The sequence below is a fragment of the Vipera berus genome (genome assembly GCF_964194415.1).
Source record: "Vipera berus genome assembly, chromosome: 8".
NCBI classification, from domain to species: Eukaryota; Metazoa; Chordata; class Lepidosauria; order Squamata; family Viperidae; genus Vipera; species Vipera berus.
This window is the reverse complement of record NC_138211.1, coordinates 7,157,667-7,185,406: the sequence shown is the minus strand read 5'-3', so window position 1 is coordinate 7,185,406 and position 27,740 is coordinate 7,157,667. Positions and strand designations below refer to the sequence as shown.

The 27,740-nt window shown below is 41.2% G+C and overlaps 1 protein-coding gene across 4 annotated transcripts in view; it reads right to left on the bottom strand.

Moving 5' to 3' along the window:
- APLP2 (amyloid beta precursor like protein 2) overlaps nt 1-27,740 on the bottom strand; it is a 50,321-nt gene that overhangs the window by 17,093 nt on the left and 5,488 nt on the right. For all 4 annotated transcript variants that reach the window (XM_081333686.1, XM_081333685.1, XM_081333684.1 and 1 more), the window contains exons 2-6: nt 7,085-7,258; nt 5,802-5,931; nt 3,916-4,028; nt 1,923-2,110; nt 601-815 (exon numbers count right to left, since the gene is read on the bottom strand). In XM_081333686.1, coding sequence (XP_081189812.1) covers nt 601-815; nt 1,923-2,110; nt 3,916-4,028; nt 5,802-5,931; nt 7,085-7,258 — 820 coding nt within the window. The remainder of the gene's footprint in view (nt 1-600; nt 816-1,922; nt 2,111-3,915; nt 4,029-5,801; nt 5,932-7,084; nt 7,259-27,740) is intronic.

Sequence of the window (27,740 nt, the reverse complement as noted above, 5' to 3'; positions counted from 1 at the left end):
TGCAGGTTTTGAAAATGGACAAACACAACAAAAGGAGTTTTCTCTGTAAAAGAACTGCCAAGCTGTTAAGTTGCAGTTTAGCATGACTTTGTTCTTCTAGACATGTTATTTAACAAAAGCAGCTATTGAAAAGCAGCAGCATTAATTCTATCAAGTGTATTTCTTTGGGAAACATAACAGCTACCTGCTAGATTAGTTTTAAAAATGTATCACTGATTGGATCTGTTTGCTTCCTAGTGTTCCTTTTACGGAGAAAATATGAGGAGCTTCTCATTTTGGTAACAGCCATTCAGAGAATCAATCTGTACCATTTCTGAAAAAATGGGGTTGCACAAATATATATTTTATACTGCCCTAGGAAAGGGGGCTTATCCTGAATTGACAATGCGTACTTTGGGAAACTATAAAGTCGCCTGCCTCCAAAGCAGGAAAGAGAGATCTTCAGTAAACAGTGTGCCAAGATTTTTAATCTGCTGACCTACTTGAAAATTAAACATTCCAAAAAGGAAAACAGGAAAGACAACTTATGGGTCGCCAGGATCAAGTGATAATTGTTGCGACTGACAGAATCAAGATTGAAGATGCAATGGGACCGATTACCTTTGACGTCATTCATGATTTCCTTCTGGGAGAAAGTTCTTTCCTTGCTTGGTGCAGATGGAGGCTCTTCGTTGTAGTCTTTGTAGCTATCGTAATAATAATCCTGGTCCACTACAACTTCTTCTTCATTTTCTTCTTGTTCTTCCTCATCGTCGTCATTTACCTCCATGATTCCTACTGTGAAGTCATCTCTGTCTGCTTCAGTGGGAAATTCACTAGGAGAGGCAAAAGGGGAAACCGGATGTGAAAAGACATTTTTTCTCTCAAATGTTTAAATGCACTGCGAAACAAGGACAGAGATCTTGAATGCTGATCAAACGTTGGCTTGATAACCGCCATATTAGAGGTTAGAATCAGTGATCTTTTAAACCATGATGTTGTGGGAAGTCAGCTCCCCCCCCCCCAAGAGAAGGAAATATTAAAAGGGCAGAATATTATATTTCCTCATAGGATCTTAAAGAGGCAGAAAAGCATGCCCAGTTTTTCTTAACAGCCCAAAGTCTCCCTCCCCCAAGCAGAAACCAGCTCTGTAGAAATGCAGATGTAATAATCCATTCAGGAAGATTGGAGCCCTCCAGCCAGAAGCTTAGGAAGACAAAGACACCTAAAATCTACATACTCCACCTAAACTCTAGGACAGGACATAATAGGATTAACCCACAGATGCCAAAGGGGGCACACTCAGACTCAGGTCAAAGTACATGACACAGGGAATACAAAGCCTCAAACAGGAACAGGAAACAACTCCAAAGAAAAGCCCAAGAGGGTATAAAAACCCACTCCCTACTACATGTGACCTCTCTTTTCTTCCAGAGCCATCTTTCTGTCTGGCTCTCCTCTTCAATCAACTACAACATTCTTTCTAGAGCAGTCGCCATGTTGTTTATTCCCGGCTTGGACTGGACCCTGAGGAAGACTTTTCCTTCAACAATGTCAAAGCGGACTTTTACAAGATGAATTGAAATTCCCTGCATATTCAGCAGCTAACAAATAGGTAATATACAGTTCGGTTTCTTTAACATGCTCCCAAGAGATACCAGGAAATACCAAAGAGGGAACAAATTCTGAGAGCCTTTCCCCCCCCCCTCATAAAATGGACAGGACTGTGCATTTCCTAAATGGGGTCTTTTGAAACAAGAAGCTGGTCATGGTCCTCCAGACACCATACTCCTCTGATTTAGGAGACTCCAGTTGCCTCATTCTAGGAAAAAAATGGCAAATGAACCATGCCATTTTTAAAAAAATTAAACTCAACCCCTCTTTTTTGCTCCACCCACCATGGAAAAACCATGTTGACAAAACAGAGATTTGACCATTGCTACCTTTTGTTACCAATGTTGTCATCTTCCTCCTCCTCATCTTCCTCATCTTCCTCCTCCTCTTTAGAGAGCGCTTCATCTACAATTTTGGCCTGAGGGCAACACACATATTCTGTGCCACGGAACTGGTCTATACCACAAGGCAGCAGCATCCCGTAACTGTGCAGGATCATACCCTCAGTTAAGCAGGCCTAAAGGAAGCAGTAAAGCCAAAAATGAGATTCATGTCCCCAGATTATTTTCAAATGTGGACTTCTTAGGTCGGCCAATTATCAGATGGTACACAGGAAGGTGAAAAGATCTGGCTGAATAATGGGAATGAATTATGAGGTGCTCAAGGAACAGGATGTAAATCCAGTGTTGAGACAGACCTACCGTATTTTCCGGCGTATAAGACGACTGGGCGTATAAGACGACCCCCTACATTTCCTGTTAAATTATAGGGTTTGGGCTATACTCGCCGTATAAGACTACCCCTTTTCCAACGCACACCAAATAAAAATTAAAAAACATCAGATTTGATTTTAATATGGTAATTTTAATTCAAATGCTTATGACATGCAGGTACTTAGTAGGAAAACTGTCACTTATAAACATAAGGCTGTTTGTCATCAAACATGTAAACATAAAACAGTGCAAGTGGATTAAACTTTTCCTAATTCACTCTAAAACTTTCTCTGCACAGAGCCTTAAGTAACACTAGCTGCCTGCAATTAGTGCAGGTTCGCATCCCACCAGGCTCAAGGTTGACTCAGCCTTCCATCCTTCTGAGGTAGGTAAAATGAGGACCCAGATTGTTGGGGGCAATAAGCTGACTTTGTAATAATGCTGCTTGGGGGGGGGGGGGAAGCCCTAATAAGCAGGCATATACATAGAATGAAGGCTATTGCTAAGCACATTGATTTGTGCTTTAAATTGTAAGCCGCCCTAAGTCTTTGGAGAAGGGAGGGATATAAATGGGATTTTTAAAAAAAGACCAAATGGGAGATCCGCTCCAGGTTTTCCAGCCAGCCCGCCCAGTTCCTGACTCAAATGTGTCCTTAGAGCTAAGCAGCTGCTCTGACTGCTGCATTCACCACCTGCCTTTCAAGTTGGGATAGACTACAGCTGCTCTTCAACTTTAGAAGGAAAGACGCCCAGACCCCAGCTTGTAAAAAATCACAGACTGCAGCTTCTTCTCCAATTGGTCCCACTTTCCCTGCGCAGACAAAATGGGAGATCCGCTCCAGGTTTTCCAGCCAGCCCTGTTCCTAAAGTTTCAGCACTCGGCGTATAAGACGACCCCTGACTTTTGAGAAGATTTTCATGGGTTAAAAAGTTGTCTTATACGCCGGAAAATACAGTATACTAGAATAGTAGATATCTACAGATAATCGTAAAATTACGGCTGTAATGGGAGGGCCAATTTTCAGAAAAAATATCATATAGTCATGTGATCATTGGGATGCTGCAAACAGCCGTTAATGTGCCTGTTCGTTCAGGACTATTCATTGTTCATGGTACTAGGAAGGAAAGAAGGAAGGAAGGAAGGAAGGAAGGAAGGAAGGAAGGAAGGAAGGAAGGAAGGAAAGAAATCAATAGTTTTGGAAAGCAGCTGTAGAAATCTTGAAAAATAAGATTATCATATAAAAATTCCAAATTAGTTATTTCTTCCTTCCCAAAAGGACAGATAAAACTGTGTCACCAGATTAAGCCTTCAGTTGGTCTTCCAACCAAGGAGTCTCATGGGAAGAGAACCGTACAGGCTCTGGATAAGCAAACATGACCCTTGCAGCTGAATAAGCAACTCTTGCTTTTTAAACCGGGCACGGGGGGGGGGGGCATTTGAACCTGTGTTCACATTTGAAAAGGCTTCGTGTTATTTTAAGTCATCTTTCAGACCTAATGCTGGTTTCTTTCCAAGGAAAAGGACATTTGTAACTCTGAATTTCAAGCTTTGCCACATACTGTGTATCTCCTGGGAAAATGTAGGCGTGCTTGTGGTCCCGAAGCCTACCTCTTTTGCTACGGTGTGCCAATATTGGTGGCTTTTGCACACATCCACCCGCTCCCGGTGGAAGAAGCGGCACTTTTCAGGAACCAAGAGGACATCACTGACAAATTCTCCCACTGCAAAATAAATAATGACAAGAACGCATGTCAAACATGGTCTCCACCACATATACTGACCTCAACTTCCACTCTCCAGCTCAAGATACTATTAACATCATAGCAAACGTACCTTTGTTATTTCAGAACACTCCTCAGAATATTGAAAGGCAAAACTCTGTCGTTTATTTCTATAACTCAACTGCGCATTTTAGTTTGGACATAGCATTTTTGATTTTCAACCAGTTATTTTTTCTTTTTCCCCCCATCTTGAAAAATGTTTTCAGCTGGGCTTTTTACCAATCTCGGAAGAAAATAAATAAATATTTCCAATTTCCAATCAGGCTTTATAATCCTGATCTTTAAATAGGATAAGCTGCCTAACGTACGCCCAACAGTACCAACGTACATTCATTCACTAAATTAGGGAAAATGGCCCTCCCCTTTGAAAAGGAAAGAAAGAAAGAAAGAAAGAAAGAAAGGAAGGAAGGAAGGAAGGAAGGAAGGAAGGAAGGAAGGAAGGAAGGAAGGAAGCTTTATATTTGATACATGAAAACCTTAGACCTGCAAACTATTCAGAAGCAACATTTTGTTCCTTTCTGAGGGTTGCTAGGAGCATCAACACAGCATTCAAATCTCCAAAACCACAGACAGCACAGCCATTCTTCTTAGATATTGCCAATACACCTAAGAACAGCATTTCTTCCATTGGTGTTCCTTCTGCATAATATATGGCGCACGAGGTTTGTTTCCTTACAGGAAAAACCCTTGCAAAAGATAAAGTGTTGAGGTCGATAATCCCTTCTGTTGTATGGGTGGAGCCATCTAATCAAGTATTGGGCAATTATATTTGTGAGAATGCACACACACACACACACACACACACACACACACACACACACAAATTGCTTAGGAAAGCTGAGGAGACAAATTGCATCCCCCACGGCTTCCACGAGGCAACCTCGACTTACGACTATAAATGGAACCTGCCCACCCTGATCGTAAGTCATGACTTGTTCGTTTGCAGCAGTCGGGAAGCAAATGTAGTGGTCATAAAACAGCTGCCAAGGCCATTAAACTACAGGCAGGATGGAAAACTGTAAGCAAACATGTCAGCTTTTGACAAAACCATTGTAAATGGAAAGAGTCTCTGAAACAGTATCTTTCACATAACGGACATAAAAGCTCACATTTTAAAAAACTTCTCATCCTATCATCTATCTATCTATCTATCTATCTATCTATCTATCTATCTATCTATCTATCTATGATCATGGATAAGAATGCAACAGACTACACAATTTTAGGCTTTTCTGGTTTATCTCCATGGGAGGCAATATTCAGCTACATCGAGTTAAATCAAAAACATGTCCTACTACAGTTAATTCCAGTTGCCAATGTTACCACAAATTAAACCAATTCGATGTAGTACTGATGTTGCACTTAAATGTTTACAAATGTAGTACTGATGTTGTACTTAAATATTTACAAAACTCTGTTAAAAGAAACACCATTGCAAAGATCAGTATGCACTAATCATGCTGGTACAAGGATTATATGTACAAATCTTGGCAATGAAAATAAGTAAAAAGAAGTCTGAATGGTAAATCAAGCAGGTACACCTTGCGTTTTCAGGAACCGCTCTGTATTAGTCGGTTGAGAACATCGTATTTTTTATTTATTTTTTCTCAAATATATATATTGCATTTATACTGTAGTTTAATTCTTGTTAGCCAGTCAGCGTTGCAACAGTGAGATTGGCAGCCATATAAATCAAGATAAATAAATACTTACCAAGACATTTGAAGGGTACAACAATATAGGTATGGCCCTTGCATTGTTTCTTCCCCTTCTTACACCAATTTTTAATGTTGACGGGTTCATTGGCTTCTACCACGTTGGTAATATGAAGGTGTGGATAAATCTATTTTTAAGAGTAAAGCATGAAATGAAATAAAACAAGGCAACAAATAAAAAACTGAGAGATTCCTGCCAAGAAGAAAGGAAGCAGTAAAAGGAAGAGCCTTAATAAAGCTTCACGGTTGCCCAGTCAGCAACTTCATCTCGTTACTGCTAGATGTAGGAGAAGGAGTGGCAGAACCTGGGGGTGGAGTTAAAAAAGGAAGCAGCCTAGAATTCCTATGTAGTCACAAGCAGACTAAGTCCAACCTTGAATTCCATGAACCCTTGTCTAAGTCCAACCAAGTGTTAACCGTCATTTGAGAAGATTCCTGTGCAATAAATCAATTTAACTGGACCTTCATATGTGGACCTGGTCTTTTGTGCCTGACATTATCAGAGCAGTATCTTGTTGGGCTTGGCCTGGCTATCCAAATACGCCTGGAGAACAACCCAGTCAAACACATGGAGCAAAATGCCATCATTATCTGCCCACCGATTTTAAGCCCTGAATGTTAGAAGACATAATAAACAACTGTGGCTTGGGGTTTTTTTTTTGTTTTGTTTTGCTTTGCTTATTTAGGAACTACCTCTAAGTAGCCCACAAAGCTAGGCGAGTTAAGATCTGGATCCCAACAAATGTCCTGCCAAATGCTTCAGAAGAGCTACATATAAAGCCACCAACGCTTTTGAACTTTCACTAAAAGGAAGAACTCACTAGCCAAAGTTTGATACAGATGTCCCACCGCATGCATGCTGTCAAGCGCCAGGGAAATCAGGAGATCCAGGCAGTTCAAATGGGTATAAAGATTTACTGCAAGTTTAAGCCCTCTACAAGAATCTGAACTACGAATGGTCCAAAGCTAATTGGCGGTAGATAAGAGTCAATGGAATTTAAGGTAGGCGGGATTTAAATCTCTTGTGGGCGCAAAGGGACTCGTGACTCTTGTGGGCGCAAAGGGACTCGTGACTGATGACACTTTTCACCCCTTCCTCAGGCTCAGCCTGGTCATCTCTCCTATACGTGCTTTCATATGCAAGGGAACTAACTCCAAGTCACCAAAAGGGTTCTCAAGTGGCCATTTCAGAATCACACTGCGGAGAAGACCAGATAGTAGGAGTTGAGTCACAAGCTTCTTGCTGTTGGCTGAAACCAGTTGCAAAGCACGCTCGTTTACCTCCTGGCAATACTGCAGAATCTCTTCCTTCCTTCCAAAGCAGCTTTTCGTCCCGGAAGGATCGGTCTCCCACTTCCCAGTCTGGATATTCACATGCATATTCAACTTTCCGCAGAACATGGCAATCTGAGGCTCAGCCACAGCAAACCCGATGCCACCATTGGCTGCCAGTGCCTAAACGGGAAAAGAAATCTTCTTTTATTCACAACCAACTTTGGCTTGGATGCCTAAACAGAGCTGCCATTGGCACCTCTGAAACCAAGAAAAAAAAAGGATTTCACATTTCATAGCCAACCTCTTGCAATTCAACAGGAGCTCTGCAATTTCTTCCATCTTTTAACACTTGAGGGTTAATGCACTCGTCCTTGATGCTTACACACCACAATCAGATTTAGATGTGGGTACAGTGCTGACTGCTAAATCCGGCCATCAGCCTACTAAAAGCACTAAGCATGCAACCACCATCTGCATCAAAACCACCATCTGCACCACAAAACTGAACATCCAGTGTATTTATTTATTTATTCCGAAGCTCTATTTGACAAGATTTATACACTGCCCCCTCTCTTAATGGCTACCTGCAGATTACAATACGGCTGAACCTTCCATAAAAACCAGCGTTTAAAAATGACAACTATAAAGCAAATACGCACAAAAAAAACCCCAAATTCACTACAGTCAAACAGTAGCATTCAAACACCGTGGGAAAATAAATACGTTTTTGAACTTCTTCTAAATGGTAATGAGAGGCTGGGTTCATCTCTAAAGGACAATTCATTTTGTAGTAGAGGTTCTAAAACAGAAAGCACAGCTAATCGCTAATATCAAATGTATTTGAACTGGGACCAGCAAGAAGTGCCCCACAGATGACAGAGGTCGGGACCCGACCCACATTAAAAAATATCGATCTTGTCAAGTACCACTAAGCTTCCAAATATGTACTAGTGTATGTGTGTGTAAGTGCAGGGGTCTTCAAACCTGGCCCTTTGATGACTTGTGGACTTCAACTCCCAGAATTCTGCAGCCAGGCATGCTGGCTGAGGAATTCTGGGAGTTGAAGTCCACAAGTCATAAAAGGGCCAAGTTTGAAGACTCCTGAGTAAGTGTATGTGTGCAAGCATGTGTCTGTTACAGATATGTGGATTCCTCGGTACTTTCTGAGCTTGGTTGTTTTCTTACAAATAAGAAAGTGGCTGGCCCAAAGTCACCCAACTGGCTTTCATAGCTAAGGTGGGACTTGAACTCACGGTCTCCGGCTTTCTAGCCTGGTGCCTTAACTAGTAGACCAAACTGGCTCTTTTTTAATTACTCGAGTCTGCTCAGCAGGGAATAGTCATTGTAAAACCATTATGAGAGGATTTTTCCACCTAGGTTTCCATTTTCAGGACCCTATGCTCATTCATGCATAGGAAAACGTTGTTTGATTCCAGTATGATCTATTAATCCGTTGAGAGTCTTTTCCACGGTCGCCTGCAGGTGCCCTTTGCAACCCACAAACACACACCAAAGACGAGATTGGCCTTTTTGTATTGGGCCCTAAAGGTTTGGTTCGCTCGCCAGATGTGGGGATCCAGACGCATGTAGGATGTGTAAGCCAACTATCAATCTCAGTTTAGCCAGTGAATCTTAAAAGCTTTAGTGCAGAGGTCTTCAAACTCGGCCCTTTTATGACTCATGGACTTCAACTCCCAGAATTTCTCAGCCAGGCATGCTGGCTGAGGAATTCTGGGAGTTGAAGTCCATGAGTCATAAAAGGGCCGAGTTTGAAGACCCCTGCTTTAGTGGGTTGGTGTGTCTTTTTTTTTTTAAAAAAAAAATGCTCTGTACTCTCAGAAGCTAAACCTTCTCAGGCTGCCTACGAATTTCCTTAAATTAGAAGAAAGCTGCTTTTAACCCACACCACCAAGAATATCCTTGAATTAACATTTCAAGAAAAACAGTCCCAGATTGCCTTGAAGGAAAAGAAGGAAGTGAAGAAACCTCAAAGGTACGGAGAAATACATTTCTCTTGGCGTGATGTTCAGGAGTATATTAGGGGGAACTGCTTTCCACTTTCAATTCATAAACAAGCTAGCTTTTAGGCTCAGGAAGAAGTCCACCCAGGCATGGGAGTTACATCAGAACAATGTGCGTTGCACAGGAAGTATGCCATAGGCTTATTACTGCCTTCCCCAGCTGTTTGAGCTCTGCATCTTCCCTTTGTGTTTTGCTATGACCACGCAAAGAAGCCTCGCAAAAGATGGTCGACAACCCTGGACCCAGGCAAACTTCTATCCACCTTTTTCACTACTCTTGACTAAGAAGAGCCCTATTTTAATGCCTGAAAAACCTCAACTCTAGAAGACGTCCCAAAGGTGCTTTTTTTTTTCAGGAGGCAACTGGACTTTCTTGTGTTTCTGTTGGAAGAATTTCACTTCTCATCCAAGAAGCGTCTTCAGCTCTAGACTAGATGGTGGGGAGTGGAAGGATTTATATTCCTTGCAGACAGCTGGTCATTTGCATTCCTTTAGAGCAGGCGTGTCAAACTGCGGGGCCGGATGAGTCACGCCGAAACCACGCTCACCCCATTGCCGGCAATGGGAGAAAAGTTGCGATACGTCATGCGACGTCACGAGTTTGACGCGCCTGCTTTAGAGCGCCGTTGAAACCATTTTGGAGGTTTGCCCGTGTCCTGGGGGTCACCTGAGAAGTGCAAATGTATGTGTGGCCTTCTTGGCTGCAGAATGTTGTCTGCCCTGGCTCCCTTCACTGTTGAAAAAGGCACAGCCTAGTGGGGATGAGTCTGTGTTGTCTAACTCTCAAACTGAGGCACAAGCACAATCTCAAACTGAAGTCCTTCCACTCCCCACCATCTAGTCAGAGCTGAAGAAGCTTCTTGGATGAGAAGTGAAACATCTTCAAAAGAAACACAAGAAAGTCCACTTTCCTCCTGAAAAAAAAGCACTTTTGGGGCAACCATGATCTGGATGATTTGAGAATCTTCATAGACACTAAAACAGGGCACTTCACACTTGGCCCTTTTATGACTTGTGGACTTCAACTCCCAGAATTCCTCAACCAGGCATGCCGGCTGAGGAATTCTGGGAGCTGAAGTCCACAAGTCATAAAAGGGCCAAGTTTCAAGAGCCCTGACCTCAAAGATGTCTTTTCTGTTGATTTAAGGATTATGGATTAGAAGGAATCCAATGTCAAAAAAACGATAAATGAAGGCTGTTCTCCTGGGCCTCAGTTTCTCCACTGCATGGACGCTCCAATATAGTTTTGAAAAGCTGCACCTAAAACACAACAGCAAAAAAGGCCCTCCTGACTTCTGCTTTCAAAGCCCATTAGCTGGATCTTTCTATAAGTTGGTCTACTGCTGTACAGGCCTAGAACAATCTGGAATAATCCAGATAGCAAAGAGCACAAGCACCTACAGTTTTAACAGCATGTTAGCAAGCAAATAAAATGTTGTAGAAAGAGTGGGTGGAACAGCATTCGGTGCCAACAGAAACAGGAGACAGGGTGTGTTCAGAATGTTAACCTTGATACTCCTATGCTGCATTGTGCAAAAATAGTCCTGGACTTTGAATTATAGCATGAAGTGTGTTTATATGTTCTATTCCAAGGGGTCATTTTTCTCCATTTAGAATGCCACTTCTTTGAAGGTGCTACCTACATGGTAAAATGAAAAACAGGAAGCAAAGGACTCAATCGGCCTATTTGCTGCTCCTCCAAAATATATTCTGAACCAATATAAGCCTTGTTCAAACATACTTTTGAACGAAGATGCTGCATGTTTAAACATTAGAGTTGTAGTGTTTATTTTTGGCCTCTCTTCAGCTCATCACCACAGAAACGAGAGGAAGGGTACCCAATCTCCCTCAAAATGTTCAAAGAGTTTGCAAATCACTGGAGACATGTTGCCATAGTGACATTTTATTCACAAGCGAATCAGCTAACTTAGTCACTCATCCTCAAGATGTTTTAATTACCTAAAGAGAACAAACAGATTCATGGGTTCCCCCACCCATTGCTGGATCCTCCCCCCCCCCAAAAAAAAAAAGAAAAACGAAGAGAGCTGTGAAGGAGCATCCATAATGAAGGTCCATGTGCAATGCCCAAGATGAACATAAATGGCATTGTTTAATTTACTGTTCCCTTCCAACTTTGTTATTCTGTAATATTCTAAGAATATGAAAAAAGCAGACGGAACTCCCCAACTATATGATTTTGCTAATGGAAAATCTTCATTCCGTCTTTCTACATAACATCTTTGGAATTCCTTCTGTCTCAAAGGGTTCCTCTCTTGGAGAAAGCAGAGAAGGGTTTTTATCCCTGCACATTACGAAAAACTAGCTAATTATCTTGAAGAACTGGCTCTCTCTTTTCTACAACCAGATCTACTTCCTTTTGACTGGATATTGTTATGTGCATTTCATATAATAATTGGTTCTGCCCTTAGAGAGAAGAAGTATAATTCATACGCTCTTTTCTTATAATTCTTGCAGGACTGTAAGATCTAGATTATTTATCACACTCTGAAAAATGAAGGATGTACAACCTATTTGACAGTGATACTAAAAATGATTGAATCAGCTGTTAATTTTTGGTGGCAGCTATGAAGAGATAAAAGAGTAATTTCCAATGGAATAGGATCCAGGGCTGTTCTGTGAGATAAGGAAATTAATAGAAACCTACATCATAATGGCATTTATAGTGGAAGCATGCAAAGTTGAGAATGGTCCATTCAAAAGCAGGGGTTGAGATATTCAACCAGAGTAACTGTCAACTGTGTTTTGTTCATTTTTGTCTTACAAATATTCTGACAGTTTTAGCCTGTCCATTGTATTCATAGATGTATGTTTTATTATTTTTATATGACCATAACCAATAAAGCTAAATGTAAATCTTAAAACTAATTTTTTTTAGTGCAGTCATCATTTGGGCTTTGATTTCAACTTCTTTCAACAGCAAGGCTGTCCTCAATTTACGATTATGGATGGCAGCAGAACCTCCACTGCTAAACTCCATGCAGTTTAGTAAGATATGCCCAATTTGATGATGATGATGATGATGATGATGATGATAATGAAGAAGAAGAAGAAGAAGAAGAAGAAGAAGAAGAAGAAGAAGAAGAAGAAGAAGAAGAAATTTCAGTGTCCTTCACATGTTCATTAAACAAACGATGGTAGAGCAAAGGCTATTTGTACAGAATGCTATACTTAAAGGGTAGTTTACCATACAAGCAGTAATATGCTCACGACATTGCAATGTTTTCTTTCTCAGCTGTCATGTTTCCAATAGGACTTGGATGCAAGTTCATCCAGAAATTGCCCCCCCACTTAAGAGAGAGAGAGACGGAGACAGAGAGACAAAGAGACAAAGCAAACACTCAATTTGACATCTTCTAATTGGTTAAATACCAGAATTATATTAAGAAAAATGTACTTATGTCACTATTTATTTACATGATTTATGAGCTGGCTTGCAGCAAGCTCTCTGGGTATTCACAGGAAAAAAAAATTAGAAATGCAATACAACAATAGAGCATGTTGGCATCCCAAATAAGAGAACGTAATACGAAACAATAGACCTAACATAGTACAACAGAAAAGGGGTTCTGAAATACAAAGGGGGTTACCTACACTTCAGTGGAATCATTAATGGGGAAATGAAAGGAACCCCCAACGGGGCATCACCCAGGCAACAGTGATGTCACCAGCTAATCCTTTCAACCCGGAAGCACTTCCGACCCAAAAGCAGCAGCAACCTGTGGCTAAAATGCTATTAAGAGAAATATCAGCTAAATCAACTCTAGAAGGTGCTGCATTCCCACATATGGGTGCCAACACAGACCAGACCCTTTAACTCAGGGGTCTTCAAACTTGGCCCTTTTATGACTTGTGGACTTCAACTCCCAGAATTCCTCAGCCAGTCATGCTGGCTGAGGAATTCTGGGAGTTGAAGTCCACAAGTCATAAAAGGGCCAAGTTTGAAGGCCCCTGCTTTAACTGATAGCAAGTTAATGACTGTATCTCACTTAAAGGAGGCATCTGAAGAGGCTTTCTGAACATAGAATCAAGGCCCAAATCAACAGCAATAATGGCACCAAGGCTCCAAAGAGGAAGGGCTATAAAATATTAAAACCTGCACCATGAGTGCCTATAAACAGGCAAAACAAGATGAGAACAGATTTTGATTTATCCGTTCATACTCAGCATTTACTGCTAGTTCAGACAACAAAACCAATTTTAGCCATTCTTGCCCAATTAATCACATTAAGACATTTTTATGAAGCAGAAACTAAACCCAACCTGAGTTAAACTTTGTATTAAGAAATGCCCTTGAATTATTAAATTTTATTGAAGATCTTTTAGAGAATAAGTCACGAATTTTAACTCAGTTAAAACTTCTAAAACCAAAACAATTTTCAGATCTCAAATATATCCCTGCAGCCTCAATCTATTTAAATAAACTGAAGCTCAAACAATGTCCTTATTACAGTCATATAATTCAGGCTTTTGGGCTAAGGGGACGATTTTGTCCCCCCCCCAAAAAAAAAGCAGTCCCAGATATATTTCTCCTGTAGATTCTCCCATCCCATCTCTTTGAAAAATCTGATTCCATGATCCATCTCTACCCTAGTAGTGTAGAGTAGAAAATAATCCCTGTAAATGTTTACAGTGGTTGCGCAGTGGTTAGAATGCAGTATTGCAAGCTGACTCTGTCCACAGCCAGGAGTTCGATCCTGCCTGGCTCAAGGCTGACACAGCCTTCCAAGGTCAGTAAAATAAGGATCCAGACCGTAGGGGGCAATATATGCTGACTCTATAAACCGCTTAGAGAGGATTGTAAAGCACTATTAAGCGGTATATAAGTCTAAGTGCTATTGCTATTATGTCATTCACAGGACTTTTTTTTTAAACTTAATAGATTTACGGTTTCAGTTCATCTGCCAAATCCTTCTAAAGCAACCCCTTTTAGTGAGGTATGAACAGACGAGTAGCTTACTTGTAGAATCTTGCTTGGTTAATTTCCGATAGAAAGATCCCTAATATTTTTGACAGATCCCTAATATTTTTTTCAGAGAGGTGGGTGGTGGCTTCCTAGCTATTCTTCCTGTTTTATTTTTTTATTATTATTATTATTTAACAGGTAGCTTCCCTGAACTCAGGAAGGCTGATTAATAATGCTTGACACAGCAAGCAACAGATCTGCAAATGAACAGTTCATCCAAGTTTTATTGCTTTTGTTTTTAAAAAATAAAATAAAACGCCATCCCACATTGCTGAAAATTACAATACGATACATAGGCGGGTGTCCAAGAAGGGAAGAGTTATTATTAGCAGTCAGATCTGGAAGGGACAGATAACACCGGGCCAGTATTTGCTTCTGAATTTAAATGGCAAACCTCAGATGAGTCATCCTGAGCTTGCTTTAAGTCCCCTTCCTCCCATGGTTTCTAGAGTAAGACTAACGCCATGGGTTCACTTACGAAAGTTTGAAGGCCGCTGGATCCGCCGAAGAAAACCACTAATTCCAAAATTAAAGACTTGGGCAGTGAGAGTGAATCGGATGTGGTTTAAAACCATGCTCTAGAGAAAATCTCAGATAAGCACAACAGTGGGTTGTTTTTTTAATGAATGAAAGCTTACTGTCACAGAACTGAATGTTTCTTGTAGGCTTCACTTTGGTAGGTGCACATCACAACGTGAAACCCTGGCAGGTTTTTTCTCCCCACTATAAAAGCAGATTTAAGATCTACTAATATACAGGGCAGTATTAAATGTCAGATTTTGCTTCCTTTTAGTACAGCTGCCCTATATAGTAGGTAGTCCTTGACTTACAATCGGTTGCTTAGCAACCGAAGTAAGGACGGATTCAAAAAAAGGGTACTTACAAACCAGATTCAATGCCCTGAGGGTTGCCCGCCCCACAGTCACGTGACCACATTTTGGGTATCTGAAGTTATGACCATTTGCGGCATCCTACAGTCAAAGGAGTCCGGCAAGGCTGTATACTGTCGCCCTGCCTATTTAACTTATATGCAGAGCACATCATGAGAAAGGCAGGGCTAAATGAATCAAAAGTTGGAATTAAGATTGCCGGAAGAAATATCAACAACCTAAGATACGCAATGATACCACTCTAATGGCAGAAAGTGAAGAAGAACTAAAGAGCCTCTTGTTGCAGGTGAAGAAGGAGAGTGCAAAACTTGGGTTGAAACTTAACATTAAGAAAACCAAGATCATGGCATCCGGCCCTCTCAATTCCTGGCAAATAGATGGGGAAGAAATGGAGGTAGTGACAGATTTTATTTTCCTGGGCTCCAAGATCACTGCAGATGGGGACTGTAAGCCAAGAAATTAAAAGACGCTTGCTCCTGGGGAGGAAAGCCATGGCAAATCTAGACAGCACACTAAAAAGCAGAGACATCACCCTGTCAACAAAAGTGCGCATAGTCAAGGCTATGGTCTTCCCAGTTGCAATGTATGGCAGTGAAAGTTGAACCATAAGAAAGGCTGAGCGCCAAAGAATTGAGGCCTTTGAACTGTGGTGCTGGAGAAGACTCCTGCGAGTCCCTTGGACTGCAAGGCGATCAAACCGGTCAGTCCTAGAGGAGATCAATCCTGACTGCTCTTTAGAAGGCCAGATCCTGAAGCTAAAACTCAAATACTTTGGCCACCTAATGAGAAGGAAGGACTCACTGGAGAAGAGCCTAATGCTGGGAAAGATTGAGGGCAAGAGAAGAAGGGGACGACAGAGAATGAGGTGGCTGGATGGAGTCACTGAAGCAGTAGGCGTGAGCTTAAATGGACTCCAGAAGATGGTAGAGGACAGGAAGGCCTGGAGGAATGTTGTCTATAGGGTCGCGATGGGTCGGACACGACTTCGCAGCTAACAACAACAACAACAGTCACATGACTGTGATCTGCTTTTGGGGGGGGGGTTGGCGGCAAACTGGTCTTTACTTCCAGCTTCTGGCAAAACAAAACAAAAAAAACCAACCCCACCCATTATGGACAATGAGCTTATTTAACAACAACAGTGTTTTGCTTAAAGACCACTGCCCAAAAAAGTCATAAAATTGAGTTATGTGATGACCTGCTTAATGATGAGCATGACCAACGTATGACCATATTTCTAGGTTCAATTATAGTCGTAGATTGAACAATACGTGTAATTTATAATATGTATAATAATAATTTGTTCAATTACTGACAATTACTATTGTTTGAAAATAAACCTTTGGCTGAGGAATTCTGGGAGTTGAAGTCCACCAGTCATAAAAGGGGCAAGTTTGAAGTTCCCTGATATAGTCCATGAAAGCTTATGCCACTATAAATCTGATTTAACACTCCAAATTATTCAGATATTGTGTTTGGGTTTCTTTAATTGCCTCTTAAACTAAAGCATCTCAGTATATAACCATTTTACTGATAATCAGTTCCTTAAAAATTTACAGCAGCTTCCAACTCTTGATTTTTTTTTCTTCTTTTTTTGTACTTGACATTTGGGGCAAAGAATTGGAAGTGTCGTTTACTTTGAACTCTTGAAGCCAATGTTTACCTACTGAATTAACTTACAAAATCTGAATATCCAATCAAGTTCATTGTAGATTGTTAACATTCAGCTTCATCGTGCCTTCCTATGGGAATCATGAACAACTAATTCGTGAAAGAAATTACAGTGGTTACATTGTTCATTAAATCAAACTAATTTGACTAATAACGGCACAAAACATTCAACAATCCTTCAGCCTAAGAACCCTCCCACAGCTCTTTGCTGCTCAGGAAAGTTGAGTAATCATGATTGGATATTCCGTATTTCAGATCTAAATTCTTTCATTTAGAGAAGGTGTCCGTGAGAATTTGAATCTACAGGGAACAAGAATACTGAAGCGAGCCCTCAGGAATCAGGTAAAATTACTGGAAGTTTTTAAGAAAAGACTGGACAGCCATTTGTCTGAAACGGTATAGGGTTTTCTGCCTGAGCAGGGGGTTGGGCTGGATGACCTTCAAGGTCCCTTCCAACTTTTATTATTATTATTATTATTATTATTATTATTATTATTATTATTATTATTATTATTATTATTATTATTACTACTACTACTACTAAACTTTTATTCATAAAGCATGAAACTCAGTCAATTATTATTATTATTATTATTTATTTATTTATTTATTTATTTATTTGTTTGTTTTTATAAACCGCCCTTCTCCCGAGGGACTCGGGGCGGTGTACAGAGTAGGACAGGCAACAAAGTGAAACAGTATTGAAAACAATAATCAAAGCAAGACAAACTGGGACCCCAATTAAAGCTGTCAGAGCTATCAGGCCAGGCCGGACTGTTGGAATAGGTAAGTCTTTAAGTCGCGTCGGAAGGTGCGGAGGTCGGGGGCCATCCGGATTTCAGTTGGTAAGCAGTTCCAGAGGGCTGGCGCACCCACTGAGAATGCCCTCCCCCTGGGCGCCACCAGTCGACATTCCTTGAGCGGTGGTACCCTGAGGAGGCCCTCTCTGTGGGAGCGAACAGGGCGGTGGGGTGTTGACATTGGCAGAAGGTGCTCCCGTAGGTAGTCCGGACCCATGCCATGTAGGGCTTTGTATGTCATTGTTAGCACCTTGAACTTCACACGGAAGGCAACTGGAAGCCAGTGCAGCGCACGGAGGAGAGGTGTGATATGGGAGTATCGGGAGGCTCCTCAGAGTGTCCGTGCCGCTGCACTTTGCACCAGTTGAAGCTTCCGAGTGGATCTCAAGGGCAGCCCCATGTAGAGAGCGTTACAGTAGTCTAGGCGAGAGGTCACAAGGGCATGGGTGACTGTACGTAAGGCATCCAGGTCCAGATAAGGCCGTAGTTGGCGAACTAGTCGAACCCGGGAAAAGGCCCCCTTGGTCACAGCTCCTATGTGATCTTCCAGGGAGAGCTGCGAGTCTAGGAGGACACCCAGGTTGCGGGCCCTATCAACAGGTGGTAGTAACTTGTCCCCGATGTTAAGGGATGGGATGTTCTGAGTATCCTGGCTTGCCGGTACGTACAGCCATTCAGTCTTGTCCGGGTTCAGTTGAAGCCTGTTCCTCCCCATCCATTCCCGGACCGCTTTCAGGCAGCGGGACATCACGTCGAGGGCATCACTGATGTTGTTTGGAGTTGAGATGAAAAGCTGGGTGTCATCAGCATACTGATGGTACCCTACTCCAAAGCTGCGAATGATCTCACCCAGCGGTTTCATGTAGATGTTGAACAGGAGAGGCGAGAGGACCGACCCCTGAGGGACTCCGCAAACGAGAGGCCTCGGGGTCGACCTCTGTCCCCCTGCCAGCACCGACTGCGAGCGACCCTGGAGAAAGGAGGAGAACCAACGTAGAACCGTGCCTCCCACTCCCAGCCCCCTGAGGCGTCGCAGCAAGATACCATGGTCGATGGTATCGAAAGCCGCCGAGAGATCTAATAAGACTAGGACAGAGGAATGGCCCCTGTCCCGGGCCATTATTATTATTATTATTATTATTATTATTATTATTATTATTATTATTATTATTATTATTATTATTATTATTATTATTATTATCTCCACTTACCCTGTTCCTGGTAGGTTAGTATTGTTTTGCTGATTTACAAGCCATTGAACAGACTCTATGTCTGTTGAACATCTCACAAAATTAAATTCCAGGAGAAAATACCGAAATATGCCAGAGAAGTGAACCATTTCCACTTTTATTGCCCTCCTGTTCCAGACAGAGGCCATGAAACTTTCAGAAGAGCATGATCATCTACAAAAAGGATAAGCCTTCCAGAGACCAAATTATTATGTGAAATCATTTTCGTTCAAGACAGAGGCGTTAAAACTCATGAATATGTCATGTGGCTTCTGAGCAGCGCTTCTCTGTCAATTGAGCTAAATTCATCAATTTGTCACTAAAAAGAGGCAGATGTTCACAGAACACAAAATAATCATCTTTGTTCAATTAACCGTAATTTTAGATCTATAAAATTATGACCCTATAGATGCCAGAATGAACTATCACTGAAGTTCTCCATGCCTCCCTATATGGCCAAACATCCAATTTACCATATTTTAGTAATTTATACATAGTTATTACTAGGCTTTTAATCATTTTATGACATTAAGTGGAAAGAATTGTTGCTGCTGTTCCACATATTCTTCTTCCTCAACAGATATGTATTCATCAGCTCCAGGACTTGGGAGAAACAAGTCTTAAAGGTTTTAGGCCATTCAGCTTTATTTTTGACATTAAACAGCTAATCCACAAACAATTCTTTGAATTATGTAATGAGAAGTTCTATCTAAGCCTGTTAGCATTGTTGTGATACTTAAAGGATAGATTCTCCAAAGACTAATGTCAATTTCTGCTCTGAAAACTGCTTTAACGACATTACAGAATTAAGGAATTTACTCATCTTGGCAAAAGGGAGTGCATTTTTACGAGCTGTATTGGTTTTGTTTGGTTGCTTAAAAACAGTTTAAGGGTCTCCTCCAACACCGTTGTCTTCTATCTGAGGAGATCAAGATATAACCTCGTCGGATGAATCTATAAAACAGAGGGTGACGCGTGCTGCTGCAAAACGATCTAAGAAGAGAAAGTAGCAGGAATCGCAGAAGTCTTTGGAACTTTTACGATATAGTCAAGTAGTCAAGTAGGGGAGGGGGGAAAAGATTTGGGTGTAGACGCAATATATTTTTATATTTGGTGGTTTTGTGGAAAGGCTGAGCTTTTTTGGATTAAAGTTCAAGTTTTGTTTGCAATCTTTTTTTTTTTCTTTTTTCTTTTTTGTTGTGTTTGGAATAATTATAGATGTGGTACTGGAAGAGGAACGGTCGATTACAGAAGAGTTGACTTTAAAGTTTTTTTGATTTGGGATCCTTGGTTAATTTGGAAAATTATTTGTAAGAATGTTATATCATGGAATGGATAAAATGGATGGAGTTTATTTAGGATAAGTATAGGGTTGAGAAGGGTTTTTTTTTTCTTTTTCCTTTTTTTTTGTCTTTAATATATGTTTAATACTATTAAGGTTTGTTCCATTCTATATAAGCTAGAGAGTGTCCTTTTCTTATTCTAGTTTTTTTTATATATATATTTAATACTGTTAAGGTTTGTTTTATCCTATATAAGCTAGAGAGTGATGGATTTTAGAATTTATAGTTGTTAGTATATGGTTGCTTAGGTTTGCTTTTTTTATATATATATACCTTGTATTCAGCTCTGGGAAGTAGGGGGGGGGAGGGGGGGAGGTAGGGGGGGAGGAGGGAGGGGGGAGGAGGGGAGGTAGGGGGGGAGGAGGGAGGGGGAAGGGGGGTTTTTTAAAGGAAAATTGTATTTTAAAACTTTTCAATAAAAAAAAAATAAAAAAAAAATATTGCATGACTTTTGTTGGGGTTAGGTGTTTTTGAACTGTTAAAATGCCCAGAATCTCTGGATTGGGTTGGTGTATTAATATTTGTATAAATAAATAAATCCATAAAAAAAAAAACAGTTTAAGGGTCTTCAGTAAACACTTGTGTGACCATTTTAAAGCAGTTGTGCAATAAAATGGTCTTAGTAATTTAAGCAAGCACTTTATAGTGTGCTTAACACTAGCATAAAGTCTAACTCTCTAGAAAAACAGAGATAATCCTTGCTATTTCCTGATCCAAGTAGAAATAATAGTATTATGTCTAGATTCCTATCTTGCACTAAACCATACTTTTTAAACTAGGGCACAATAAAATGGATTTACATCTTATTTAAACCTTAGTGTGGGTTGCTTGTTTTTGCCTCAGCGTGTTGTATAAGCCTGTCCATTGTGGCTTGCAAATGGAATTTCAGCATGTAGTCAACAACTATGGTTTAACTCAATAGACTATGACAGAGGACCCCAACTTTTTCAGCTTGGCTGGAGGAGGGAAAAAGAAGGGAACCAGGCCACGTGAGCGGCGGGCCAGCGCACATGTGCACAGCTCAACTTGCGTGAGCAGCCGGCTGGTGCGCACGCACAGACAGCTCAACTCATGCAAGTTGAGTTGCCCGAACATGTACGCACGTGCTGGCCTGCTGCTCACACAAGTTGAGCTGTGCACGTGTACGCGCCAGCCACCGTTCGCACGGCCCAGTTCTGAACAGGCTTAGGGACCCCTGGACTATGATATAAACAACATATGAAAATTCATTTTTGAAAACATTTTGTCCCTCTAGGTCGCAACATATTGTGTTACTCTTCCTGCAATGATCTATAGCAGTGTTTCTCAACCTTGGCAGCTTAAAGGTGAATGGGCTTCAACTCCCAGAATTCTCCAGGCAGCATGACCGGCTGAGGAATTCTGGGAGTTGGAAGTCCACACGGCTTAAAGTTTCTGAGGTGGAGAAACACTGATCTATAGAAACTCTTCACCAGTATGAGTAGGGGAGCTCTAGCAAAGCAGGACACAGCACGGCAAGCTGCATCGTTCAATAATATCCTTGTATCCTTCTTTACAAACCTACTCATGATGTCAACAAGTAAAAAAAAAACCCTCATCTTTTTCCTTGCTTGCTGGCCACAGTTGTTAAGTGAAACACTGAAGTTGTTCAGTTAGTTACACGGCTGTTAAGTGAATCTGGCTTTCCCCCTTGACTTTGCTTGTCAGGTCGTAAAAGGGGATCACATGACCCTGGGACGCTGTGACCGTCATTAATATTGTCAAGCATCCAAATGTAAATGTAAATGTAAATCACATGACCACAGGGAGGCTACAACGGCCATAAAGGTAAAAAAAAACAGGTCACCCAGCCTAACATTAGGCTTGTCTTCCGATGGTACGTCCCAATTATCAGAGCAGGCTGGCTACAGTTTCCTGCTGCTGGCCTAGTTTTTGGCCCACGAGGAATCCTTACTGTACCATTTTTATGTTAATTTGGGTCATCCTCTGCTTGTATTTTGTTTTGGTTTTTAAAAAAATAACATTTTGAGAAGTTATGCCAACCGGCTTCCCTGGCTGTAGTGTAGACAGACAGACAGACAGACAGACAGACAGACAGACACACACACACACACACACACACACACCGGAGCATAAAGACTTTCCCAACTGATCTGGCTAAAGTCACTCAAAGACTGCAAGAAAGAAATCAGACTAAGACATCTATTTCACGAGGAGGGGCTAAACAGAGCAAAGGTTCTCCAAACCTACTTTAACCGTTCAAGTAACAAGTTATGGCAATCGGCTTAATTGGACTGAGCAACTGCTGCGCCTGGAGGTGCACAGGCCTTAGGCCAGAGGCGAGGGAACTGTGGGCTTTTTATGACTTGTGGACCTCGACTCCCAGAATTCCTGAGCCGGCATGGTTGAAGTCCACAAGCCATAAAAGGGCCATAGTTCCCCGGCTCTTGTCTTAGACGGATGATCATCTTCCCAATTATTAGAACTATGTAGGGTTTTAGATTCAAAGAGTTGCTTTGGCACATAAGGACGAATTCCCATGGCATCTTTTCTAAGACCCAGCAATACAGGCAGGCTGCAAAACTGCTGGCCAGCACCTCCATTTAGGACACTTGCTGACAGGACAATTCTAGAAGCAACTTTTTACCACAGCCTGAATTTATATATATATATCCTCCTCGACTTTGGCCAAGCCAGAAAGAATAAGCGAGAAACATCCTGCAACCTTGCAACCTGAGCTTTGTCTCTAGCACCTATCTCCTTCCACAATACGAAAAGTTTAAAAAAATACATTATTTTAAAAAAATGGTTGTATCTTTTCTCCCCATCTGAAAGAAACTCAGAAATGAACCAATGAGTGGACTTTTAACTGCTTAGCTCCCAGAAAACATGGATTGGCCCAGTAATGAATGCTAGCATACCTGGACCACGCTTCAAAAACTGACCAACCATTTTTTAAAAGATCATTCTTGTACAAAATGATGAAGATCTGGTGGCAAAGTGAGGAGTGTATACAAGGTAGTCCTTGACTTACAACCACAGTGGAGCCCAAAATTTCTGCTGCTAAGTGAGACATCTGAGTTTTGCCCCATTTTACGACCTTTCCTGCCACAGTTGTTAAGTGAAACACTGAAGTCATTCAGTTAGTAACACGGCTGTTAAGTGAATCTGGCTTTCCCCATTGACTTTACTTGTCAGAAGGTCCTAAAAGGGGATCACGTGACCCTGGGACGCTGCGACCGTCATAAATATGAACCGGTTGTCAAGCATCCAAATGTAAATCACATGACCACAGGGAGGCTACAACGGTCATAGAGGTTAAAAAAAATGGTCATAAGTCAGTGGAGGACTACCTGAACGTGCTTGGTTGCCAAGCACCCAAATCTGGATCACATAACTGTGGGGATGTTACGATGCTTGCAAGTGTGAGGGCTGGTTGCAACTTTTTTTTTTTTGAGTGCTGTTGTGATTTTGAACGCCCCGGAACAAATGGTTTTAAAGCAGAAGACTAGCAGTATATCAAACAAATATAAATGCTAACGTATATTTACACTTGACCGCACCGGATCAAAAGATGACAAGGACACAGCGTGTTTCGGCGTGTTTCCCATGTTCATACATTTAAAAATAACAGGAGTTAAAACCCTGGCAATAAATTATGGGATGAAATGTGAATGTTTACTTTGGCTATGGCAAAACAATATAATAGACAGAGCTCCGCTTTGTAAAACCATTCATTGGAGACAAAGAGTCACATACTCAGAGCCCTGGTGGTGCGGCGTTTGGAATGCAGTATTTTAGGCTAATTCCGCTGACTGCCAGGAGTTCAATCCTGACCGGTTCAAGGTTGACTCAACCAGCCATCCATCCTTCCGAGGTTGATAAAATGAGGACCCAGATTGTTAGGGGCAATAGGCTGACACTGTAAATGGCTTAGAGAGGGCACCATGAAGCAGTATAGAAGGCTAAATGCTATTGCCATCACGTTTTTAAAGCAAATTCGGAACATTCTTTCTAGGAATATCAGAACATAAGATATGCACGGCAAGACATGACTTTTGCCTTCCTATGTTTATAGATTCTACTGAATTGACGAAATATCTAACTTTAACATCAAGCAGAGCATATTTAAAACAAGTATTGATAGCACCATCAAGAACTATTACACTTTTTAAAAAAAAAAAGTGGAAGGAAAATAACAAAACAATGGCAAGGTTTTTTTATATCTAAGGTAAAGATTTTAACTTAACTAACTGCGCCATATTCATTTTATTTCACAGGAATTTTGCAAAAATCACGCTGGGTTGTAAATTACTAAATTTCTAATTCCCTAAGAGGAAAATGGCAGTGGCCACAGAAATACGTGGATTAATGAAATGCGTAGATGTAATTTCCACCGCTCTTTTCTACTGGACAATGGCATGAAAGGTTGGTTAAATACTTTATGAATATGGTTCTGAAATATTTCTGTTTACATGAGGAGCGCCTCTGATTGTTTTTGGCCACGCAGACATCCGTTGCTGTGGTCCAGCCATTAAATCTCCTGTTTAATATCTCTATTTCCCATTGCAATAAGAGTGGAGGAAAACCTTGCAGGTTGTAAATAGGAGTCTGAATACTCTCTGGGGATTCATCTGCAGTTATGTTTTGTTATACCCAACAATGCTGCAAGGGCTGGACAGAATGACTTCATTATAAATGAAATGTTATAGTGATCAGTGTTAAGATGTCAATCAGTCAAACCAAATAATAATGAAACACGGACGCATACAAGTACAGAACCGGACGTAGCCAATGGTGAGAAGAACAACGCATTTTATATTGGGACTGCAGACATTTCTTTAGAAAGAGAGACATGCTGCCAGGCTGCCTAGTTAATGTTTTGCCCTCAACAGAGGAAGCTTTGTGGGTTTTCTTTGTAAATCAGAGCAATCCTAGTTTACTCAACTTAAGTGTCTCCTCCCACTTCCTCTCCAAGTCAATGCTGTTGCGGAATGTGGCACACACAATCTTTCCTCCCTTGATCTCCCTAGACAAGATTGTAAACTGCAATCGTTCTTATCAAAACCACAGCTGTGAGCAAGCTCTAGCAATCAACAATGTTCACAAGTGTAGCATTTCCTTCAAATGTTTAATCATTTCGAGCTATGGAAAACCGGACTGATATACCATAGTAGTTGGGTCTGCATAGCTGTGCTAAACCAAAACCTAACAAATTGTATTATACGGCTTATCACTAATCTCACCACTATGTAACACAGGAAAACAATAATAATAATTCACAATCAGATATGCTATTCTACACATAATCTGGAAAATCATTCCTATGACGGACAACTTGGAGCAAGGACATACTATTTTACATTAACTCAGGGATCCAAAAAGTAAAGATAAAAGCTCTCTGAGTCAGCCTCAACTGCTGGTGAACATATCCATGACTATGTATCGTCTTGGCAATAACACCGAGGTGGTTTGCAAATGCTGCTTTAACAAACCATTTAATTCGCCATATTATTTTGCAATTTGTTATATTCAGTTTTCCACATATGTCATGCTTTCTGAAATGGTCCATAGTGTGTGTAACGGGTTCACTTAACCAGCACTCCAAACAGATTGTAAAATAAGGCACGCTTTATGACTGTAATGAGTTAGGACCAACACTGCAGGCTCAATTATAGTTGTAAGTGAAGGACTGCCTGCCTGTACACAAATAGATTCATAATGTCCACCTCAATATAAATTCACGCAAATTCATGCACACAAAAGGCCCAACAAAGTGGGTCTAGCTTTCTCCAGTTGTGTTACACTCCAGCTTCTACACTTCCCAATAGCTTGAAAAGATGAAAAACACTCTAATCCATGGGTGTTCAGATTTAGCAATTTGTAAGACTCGTGGACTTCAACTTCCAGAATTGCTCAGTCATCCACCTTGAGTTAAGTTGGAGTCCACAGGTCTTGCCAAGACTGGAGACCCTTGCTCTCATCGGTTACCTCTGGTAAGCACCAGGTAGAAGGCTGCTGATATGATGGGTGGAGGATACACCTTCACAACGTGCAAGAGAAATGGAGAAACACTGCTATTGGGGAATTTTTGTCTAATCATTTTTGGCTCATAGAATCTCGCTAAGACTGCAGCCAAGCTGGCAACTGCTGCTCTCAACCAGATCTGGCTCTGCAAACTCTAAGCTCCGGGAAGGAGAAACAATGACGTGCAGTAAAATAAAACTTGATTGCTGCAAGGGCAGGATGGTGAGGGGAGGCACGGAGGCGTTTCAGAGGGGTGAGCAAATCTGGTGGAAAGGAATTCGCTCTCAGGCTGTACTTCAGCCCAAAGCAGACACAAAAAGACTACGAAGAAGATTACTAGGGTCTCAGAAAAGGGTAGTCTGTGGCCTAAGCTAGAGATTATTTGACAGTCCTGGATAGTTTTGTTTAGCACACACGTGTGTGTGTGTGTGTGTGTGTGTGTGTGTGTGTGAGAGAGAGAGAGAGAGAGAGAGAGAGAGAGAGAGAGAGAGAAAGAGGGAGGGAGAGAGAGAGAGAGAGAATGAATCATCATCAGGTGAGGAATGGAACATATCACCAGCTACTGGTCTAAGAGCTCATTTTCTATTGTGATATTAACTTCATAGTTACTTCTATCTCCCACTACGATCTTACAAAACAATGTCACCTTGTATTAAGGCACCAAAATATGATTTCTTCACTAATCCTTCAAAGAATGCAAACACCGGCCTTCTTCGCAGTGAATCGCTCACTGCGATTCATGAAGGGAACGAATCATGAAGACATTTTACGTCTGTGGCCTCTTGCGTCACAGCTGTATCAAAATCAGGTGGTGGATGTTAGATTAAACAATTAAAAGCCTGTGGAGGAACTGAATCAGTTTATGTTAATGCTATCCACTACTTGAATAAAAGGTTGTTTGTTTCAACTTTCTCTTAAACTTCTGAAGACTGGAATGGAGCATCAGAAAATGTTGGGCTGGGTCCAAATTCAAGCTTTCATCGGGGAGAACCCTAGGCTCTTTGTTAAAAATTCAAACAATTTATGGCAGGATAAGGCAAGTACTGAAGCACTGAGAGACCCTGCAAGACTGGCTTACATTTTATAACGCCATGGAAACTCAAATGAAGGGCAGGAAAGTAGACAAGTAAGAAGAATATATATTTTTGGAGACTGCCTGGGATCGTTCTGGATCACCACCGGAAGAAGTAAAAAGAGAATATCTTAAGAATGGGAACTAAACCTTAATGCGTGCAGTGAAGCTAACGAAGCGATACACAAAAGCTGTACCTCACTTGTAATACTTCAAGGGTAAAGTTACTGGCTCAAACCTTATTGAGCAATTGAACATAATGAGCTGTTATAAAAGAGGTTGAATGCTGAAAGCACGTAGCTAAGGGCCATAAACAAATGGAAATTTCTGATTAACCTACGCATCACATTTTTTAGGCCCACCCACCTTCTGCTGTTTTTTATCTGTCCAGCATCTTTCAAAAAAGCAACACCCCATCAGGAAGCAAATATGTCAGTCATGCCAACAGACGGTTGACCCAACTAGTAGGATTTTTAAAAACTAATAATTAACAACAATTTCCATTAAGGTTAAGATATAATTCTAAAGGACAGTGCCAGGAACGAATGACCAGACCCTACGCATGCAGAGTTCAAACTAGCTATAGGCACCCTCAGTTTACGACCACAATTGAGCCTCAAATTTTTGTTGCTAAGGGAGACACTTG